The sequence below is a fragment of the Otolemur garnettii genome, unplaced genomic scaffold (assembly GCF_000181295.1).
Source record: "Otolemur garnettii isolate 467f Iridium unplaced genomic scaffold, OtoGar3 scaffold00232, whole genome shotgun sequence".
NCBI classification, from domain to species: Eukaryota; Metazoa; Chordata; class Mammalia; order Primates; family Galagidae; genus Otolemur; species Otolemur garnettii.
The window spans coordinates 549,840-558,018 of NW_003852627.1; the positions used below are offsets into that span (position 1 = coordinate 549,840).

The 8,179-nt window shown below is 40.3% G+C and overlaps 1 protein-coding gene across 1 annotated transcript in view; it reads right to left on the minus strand.

Annotated features, from left to right (window-relative positions):
• USP7 (ubiquitin specific peptidase 7) overlaps positions 1-8,179 on the minus strand; it is a 40,398-nt gene that overhangs the window by 26,053 nt on the left and 6,166 nt on the right. Inside the window, exons 3-9 of the mRNA XM_023508218.1 lie at positions 6,446-6,584; positions 4,653-4,741; positions 3,445-3,553; positions 2,375-2,505; positions 1,825-1,879; positions 750-830; positions 566-656 (exon numbers count right to left, since the gene is read on the minus strand). Coding sequence (XP_023363986.1) covers positions 566-656; positions 750-830; positions 1,825-1,879; positions 2,375-2,505; positions 3,445-3,553; positions 4,653-4,741; positions 6,446-6,584 — 695 coding nt within the window. The remainder of the gene's footprint in view (positions 1-565; positions 657-749; positions 831-1,824; positions 1,880-2,374; positions 2,506-3,444; positions 3,554-4,652; positions 4,742-6,445; positions 6,585-8,179) is intronic.

Here is an 8,179-nt window from a genome sequence, read left to right on the forward strand (position 1 = left end):
AAAAAAACAGCCGGGTGTTGCAGCAAGTGCCTGTAGTCCCCATCTACTTGGGAGGTTGAGACAAGAGAATCATTAAACCCAAGAGTCTGAGGTTGCTGTGAGCTGTGACATCACAGCACTCTACTGAGGGTGACAATTGAGATGCTGTCTCAAAAAAAAGAAAGAACAAAGAAACAAATATATCTTACTTCATGATCCTATTTAAATAAACATTTAAACAGTGGTTCTCAACCTGTAGGTCATGAACCATAGGAACTGTACTGAAGGGTTGCGGCATTAGGAAGGTTGAGACCCACTGATTTAAAACATTAAAAATTAACCTCAGATGTCAGAAGCCCTACAAGTGGATTCCTTGGAGAACAGGAAGGCAATTACTGGGAAGGGTCCAGTCTAATGTTCTCCAGAGCTGAGAGGGAGATACAAGTCTATGTTCACCCAGTGAGCTACACACCGAAGATTTGCGCCATTCCCCGTATCTCAGACGTATTTCAAAGATATGACTTGTATTAATAAGCCGAAATACAGATTATTAAAAGTTCATGCCACTGTATACACACAAACTTACTATTTTTCTTTCCTTTTATACTTAGCTGGATATCATAATAATCCTCTCTTCTATCAGACCGATAGTCCACTTCTTTACACTGGATATAAGACTATGAATAAAAAAAAAGAGGTAGCTTAAGTACCAGTAAAAAAAAATTCCTTTTAAAATCTTTGAAAATTATCCTTTAGAATTGGTCACATACCACCATTTTGCCTCTGAATAATTTAGGAATGGTGCCTTCTACACATGTGCCTTTCATCTTATTTTCCACATTATCAAGCAACTGAAAGAGAATGTTTTTGGCTTTAATAAAAATTTTTATAATTAAGTAATACACAGTAATTTTATACATGACTAGGAAATATCAATGGTCAAACATGTTCTAGAGTATTATTAAAAATATAACCTTTGGCATGCAACTATCAAAAATACACAAAATCTTCTTTCCTGGTTGGATTTTTACAAAGCATCTACATGCAACAGTTGGGGTTATTAACCTTTTATATAGCCTCTGGGACAAATTAGTAATCTGTAGTGCCTTTAGAAGCATTTGTTTATATTCATTTTACCTCTGTGGAAAAGCATGTAAACTGTTCACTAAACTTAACTCGTAATGGTCCACACCAAGAGATTAATGAGGTTGAGCCTGTCAACAGGATTGACTGGTTTGTCCATGGATAGTTAATGAACTGGATTCAATCCAGCTAGGGCTGCAAAAAAGAAAACACACCTTGCCCAGCCAATCACCTCGAACAGCTTTTTCATGCTTTGTGTGTGTGTGTGTGTGTGTGTGTCTTTTATCACAAATGGAAGTATGAGAATTTGCTAGCAACTAATGATTAGGGGCAGAACAGACACAGGATTCCCTGTGTGAGAGCTTCTATGCACAGGACAGGGCTGGCTGCTAGCTAAATAACACAAGTCACTGCTCCAATGTGACTAAGGACCAACAGGAGAGCGAACTGAGCCAATCTGCTGGTTCTCTGATTAATAATTCTTATATACACACCAATGTAACAAATTAAAACCGTACTACCTACTACTATTAAAATTCAAGCTTCCCCTAACACTTTAGCTTCTAATATTTATCCAAATTATTTTTTCTAGCTTCAAAAACTAGATAGACGTTGCCTTTTCTTTCAAGCCTAAATTTGGTCCTAAACAAAGATGGGATGGGCATTCTTTAAATTAGGTCTGAAGTGTAACTTAGTAACAACTTCTGACACTGCTTCAAAACAGTCACTATAAGAACTATACAAGTATTGCTCAAAACTTACCACTCGACACAGCTCTTGAACGTCATGTTGCATGAAGCTATCTAAAGTTTCCCACCTTTTAAAACATAAAACAAACTACATTTAAACATTCAAATTTCAAAAGAGTAAATTAAAAGCAACTTAGATATCAAAACTGAACAGAAAAATCAGCCATTTATTCTCTATTTCTTTTTGGGTGGCAGGGGTTATAATTTAGTAGAGAACAAAATGCTCACAATTTCTATTTTATACCTTGTTCGGATAATCTTTCGTGCTATAGGAAAAAGTAAAACATAGAAGTTATATGTTATATATTTTTTACCAGAAGTTCTTTGGTTGAAAAGTAAAAACTTCAAGTAATGAATTAGTTCAAGCAAAAGCTTAAAACTGTGCCTCAGATCCAAAAAAACGTGACACAAAATACAGCAGTAAAAACACTGTAATGATGACACGCCCAAACCTCCCTAAATTTAATGCCTACAGTATGCTCTGTTAATTCTTCTATTCTTCACTCATTCATTCTTTAAAAAGAAGAAAACACAATGGGGAAAGGCAGATTGCTCATACGTACCCAAATGACTTTGTTAGCTTTTTTGTTCCTACGGGCTTATCACTGTGCTGTAGTTCATAGAATACTCTTTGTAATGCTAATGGGACACTTTTAGATGAATCATCACCCTCTGTTGGCATCATATACACAGCCTAAAAGATTAATTCAGAAATAATTTAACTTTCATGTAAAAGTATCTTTTCTAATATAACACAATAGCTCCTAAGGTAGCTACGAGGGCTTTTATCTATCTCAAATAGGTCAGCACGTTAAAAAAAAAAAAATCATGAAAGTCTTTAGAGACAGTCTGGAAAACAAAGAATTTTAAAAATTACCAGTACCTCACCACCCAAAGAGAACCACTTTTATTTCATAAATCTCAGAGCACTATTTTCTTTTAACTTACCATTATTTGAGAACAAAAGCTGTGATGAAAAATTAAATGCTACCAAAATCACCCACATCAGCTATCCCCATGAAGCCATCCTACCATAGTGGTCTATCTGGATAAATATTGTAACTAGACTACAGTAAGGCTGACTGGCCAGCCGATGCCCCCCCCCCGCCCTACACACACGCAGGCAACCATGTGGCTGGCCTGTGCTGTTTCAAACCAATCAAATGTATTTCTTAAAATTCTGAGTAAGTTGCATTAAATATAGAATAAGTGAATATTCGGCTGTACAGATAGCAATTTTCAATTCAAGTTTGACATAAAACTTTTCAAATGTTTTTGCCAATCAATCACTTTTATGTTTTTTTCCCCTTAATCAAGCCCAGACAGGTTTTGAAGCCACCACCCCTGGTGTGCAGGGCCGGAGCTCTAACCACTGGGTTAGGGTGCCCAGCTGACTATTATGATTTAAAATAACAAAACCCTTATTTCCAGTACAACTCTGCAAACTTATATAAGCTGGAGCAAACTTTTGATTACTATGTCAGCTTAAATAAACAGCAGGTGTCCACACCTGTCTATGGAGGTAGTGCTGTGCTTAGGGAAGGGTGCCTGGAGTGTTTGCTGAGACTTTGCTTGTCCCTTAGTATGCCAGAGAGGAAAAAGAGTGGGTGGGAAGACCCCAGGAGAGAAATACCTTTCGTAGTTGATTTGTGAAAAATAGTGTCTGTAGAAGGCTGTTCATGTAACAAGTTGCTCCCTGATTCTTTAAACCAACATAGCCCGTGTGCTTCTTTGAATCCCACCTGAAAGGTAAATTCAAGGTTGAGGTGAATGTGCATATTCCTCTTTGCTTCCACACCACGTGTCAAACAATCAGACTTGATGTGGGGGACATGGCTGATGTTCGGTGTTACAGACCAGCACCTCCCTTTCACCATCCAGACAGGATCGAGGCCCCTGCACCTCTCACCACTAGGCCCTTGCCATTGGAAACCAAAGCCAGGAGTACTTATCACACAGCCCCCTTCAATGACCACCTGTTGGTTTCTGCTAGCCCAAATGTGTGAACTGGTACAAATACAACCCCAGCATTTGAATGGCCTAGGCAGCTGTCTGCTGTGAGTGGCACTGCTGTCATTCATCATGATCAGCACTCAGATCAGCAGGAAATGGAAAAGAGCTAAGACCTATCTTTTCTGGAAAGAGATATGTACACAAGCAAAGTTTGTGAAGTTATACTTTAGACTTCTTAACTTAGAGCTTTTCTTTTGCTATGTTAGTGGTCAGCTGGGAAAAATAGATTCTATGAATTAAATGTGTCCCACCCCCAGTCCTGAAGCAGTAACAGGAAGCTGGAGGAATGGTGTCTAAAAGCAGAGCTTCCCTGCCCCATCTCCCTGCGCCTCTGATGCATAGGCAGGAATGATCACAACAGGCACCAAACATGGCCAGAATGGAAGAGACATTTCCCACACAGTGAGTCCACAGCACTGTGATCCATGGCCTTGGAAACACCCCTGGACACCTTGCCCAGCCCTAGCTTGGCTGGGAGGCCCACTCTCCCCCCTCTCATCCTCATACACAAAGAAGACTGTTACATGCCTGCCCACTTCAAAATAGCAGGCACCTTTGCTGTGTTATTTGTGTTCTGCCCTGAACTCCTCTATGAGAGCAATCCGCATGTTCTTTAAGAGCAGAGAACCATGGCTGTCTAGCTGACCGTAATTACAGTTATGTATGTTCCATGTGTCTACCATACAGATGAGAGAATGTGAAACAGGCATGTATGTGTAGGCCCAAAGGACAGGTGCCAAGGGCGCAGATGCCACACACACATTTCTGTCCCATTTTTCTGTAGCACCCAAGGCATTTTTAATAGCACCCAATTCAAGAAAAACTTACGCAACTCCATGGGGAGCATCTGCCTGTACAAAGACTTCAAAAGTAACTTTGTCATCATCTATAAATCCTTTCTCAGGATCAGTCACTTCCTATGAAAAAAATAAAATAACCAACTTGTATAAGACATACGCACACTTTTTTACAAAGAAACAATTATATAACGCAAGTCTCCTGTACTTAATAAACTACCACTTTTTAAAACATGCCAATTACATTTTCAATTTTGGAGTATTTCAATTTGTTTAAGTAAGCAGTAGTCTCTGAACAGAATCAGCAAAAGCAGGGTGTACGCAGTGCTAACGGTTGTAATCCTAGCACTCTTGGAGGCCAACGTGGATAGATTGCTTGAATTTAGGAGTTCAAGATCTCATCACTAATGGGGGTGGGGGGGGTGGGGGAGCTGGGTATGCTGGTGGGTACCTATAGTCCCAGCTACACAGGAGGCTGAGGCAAGAGGATCGCTCGAGCCCAAGAGTTTGGGGTTGCTGTTAGCTATAATGTCATGGCCCTGTACCCAGGGCAACACAGTGAGACTGTCTCATGAAAGAAAAGGAAAAGGAAAACATAAAAACAAAATCAGCAAAAGCAGAGGTGTCCAGGGGCTCAATGTCACATACAGATAAGAGGAGTCAATGTCTGCTCATTAGACCAGGGCGCAAGAAGGTTATAAAGAACTCAGTCTGGACTCGGCACCTGGGGCTCAGTGACTAGGGCGCCAGCCACATACATTGGGGCTGGTGGGTTCAAACCCAGCCCGAGCCTGCCAAACAACAACTATAACAACAACAACAAAAAATAGCCAGGCATGGCGGGCACCTGTAGTCCCTGCTACTTGGGGGCTAAGGCAAGAGAATCGCTTAACTCCGAGAGTTTGAGGTTAATGTGAGCTATGAGCTATGATGCCATGGTACTCTACCAAGGGCAACATAGTGAAATGGTCTCAAACAAAACAAAAAAACAAAACCCTCAATCCGGAGGGATAACATTAAGCAGTGATAAGTAATTAAGCAGCAGCATCCCTAAGAACGTTCCACTACCACAAAAAGGAGCCAACCTGAACTTAGTGAAGTTAACAGAATCACCTAGTATTATGCCTGATTCTCGTAAAGGACCCAAATAGTTTTTCTTTTAAAGAAAACTTAGTATATCGGGAGCTGCTTTCTAATGTTTAACTAAAAGCTGAGACTTGAATCCAAAAGGCTGGACCTTTTTTTTTTTTGAGACAGTCTCATTTTGTTGCCCTTGGTAGACCCGGTTCACAGCAACCTCAAACTCTTGGACTTAAGTGATTTTCTTGCATTAGCCTCCAGAGCAGCTGGGACTACAGGCACCCACCACAATGCCCAGCTATTTTTTGTTGCAGTTGCCACTGCTGTTTTATTTGGCTGGGGCCAGGTTCAAACCTGCCAATCTTGGTATATGAGGCCCTACTCACTGAGCCACAGGAACCGCCCCTGGACTTTTTGGAGATAAGATCTCACTCTATCACCTAGGCTAAAGTGCAGAGGCATGATCAAGGTTCACTATAGCCTTGAATTCCTAGGCTCAAGCAATACTCCTGCCTCTGCCTCCTGAGTAACTGGGTCTGTAGCCACATGAAACCATGCCCAGCTCAGATAGCTGATAAAACCCTAAGCTAGGAAACTGGAGAAAACGTAGGGTTACAGACACATTGTCCAATTTGTAAAGCAAGAATCTGACACTAAAATGAATAGAAGAATTTGAAGAATCAAAGAATTGAGAGAATAAGCCATAATAATGTGAAGATTATTCAGACTCAAATTCTTACTTACACTCCAGGCCATAAAATTGGAAAATCCCCAATCATTTTCTTTATGGAAGAACAAATGACTAATGCGACGACTGAACGACTTCTCATCATCTCTGTAATTTATTATCTTCAGCACTGCTTGTGCATGACAAGACCACGACCTGTTTATAAAAACCAACAGTCTAAGCCTCAGTGGATATTTTTAAATGATGTTAAGTCCCACTTGCGTTTTCTTTCTCTCTCCTTTTGGGCTGGGAGGATCAAGGTGAGCAGGGGTATATTTACCTTGAATAGAGTGGGTTTTGTGGGGGAGGGGTGCCTCAATGTAACCCATAGTGATTTAACTCATGGTTTTACTTTTTAATTCCTAAGAGACTTAAAGCCAAATATTTCACTTTATCTTTATAAGACTACAGATTTGAAAAGAACAGAAATGAAAGAGCAGACAAATAATAAGCCTCAGTTCTGACAGAGGTGTCACTATTGTTCCCGGAGCTCCAAGTGACTGTGCCACCTCTCAAATTCTTAGGATGCCCCATAACACATGCCAGTGAAGAAGCAGTTACCCAACACAGGTTAGTGGGCAGGGCATACGGGGGCTCTGCTACCTCACAGCTATGCTCTCTCACCCAGGCATAATGCTTGGGTACCGAATTATTATCACCAGAGTGCTACTGCACAAGATTCTAGCATGGAGTAGACCACAAAAGGGACTCTGGATCAAGGTTTAAAAACACCAACCACATCCCACATTAAAGTCCACTAAAAGCCTGCAATTAAAGCAGGCTCTCTAAATGAATGTCACAACTCAATTCTAAAGTGGCTTGAGACTCTTCTCAACAGTGTCATTTGTGGCTTGCTGAGGATGCTGATACTGGATATGAACAGCTCACTTTTTCCAAACTACAATTGAGGCTAACACTATTTATCAGACTAAAACGAATCCAGCCCTAACACTCATTGGATCACACCATACTGTGAAGAGGAAGAGAAAAACTAACCTATAAACAGGTCCCGACTGCATAATAAATATGGCTTGGTACTTCTTAAACATTAAAAGAAAATGAATTATATCCCCTGAGACATTTACAAAGCAGCTAAAGCCAGTGCCCTTTGAGAACATTTTCCAAAGGGTTATTATTGGGGTGGCAGGGAGATTAGGACAGTTGTGCTCCAAACAAACACCTTTTCCTTGCTCTTAGATGTAGATGAGTAACAAAGTAATTTATATTCCTCTCAAACAATCTCTATCAACTAGGCTTTTGATAAAAGTTGAATAGTAACAGTTACTATACTATGATTATGAGATGATTCATAAATGTTCAACAATGATTCAATAGGTAAAAAGTTTGAAACACTCATAAAAATGTAATGACTGATCTTTGTTTTCATCTAAATAGAAGAACCATCACGATTTTTCTCAATATTAAGGAAGTATACTATACATTTCCTTTAAGAAATTACACAAATTGGGTGGTGCCTGTGGCTCAAGGAGTAGGGTGCCAACCCCATATACTGGAGGGTAGTGGGTTCAAGCCCAGCCCTGGCCAAAACTGCAAAAAAAAAAAAAAAAAAAACGTGGCGATAAATTAATGATCATCATGATGGGAGCCTATAGTTCCAGCTACTTCGGAGGCTGAGGCAGGACTATCGCTTGAACCCAGGAGTTTGAAGTTGCTGTAAGTTAGGCTGATGTCATGGCACTCTATCCTAGGCAACAGAGGGAGACCGTATCTCAAAAAAAAAAAAAAAAAAA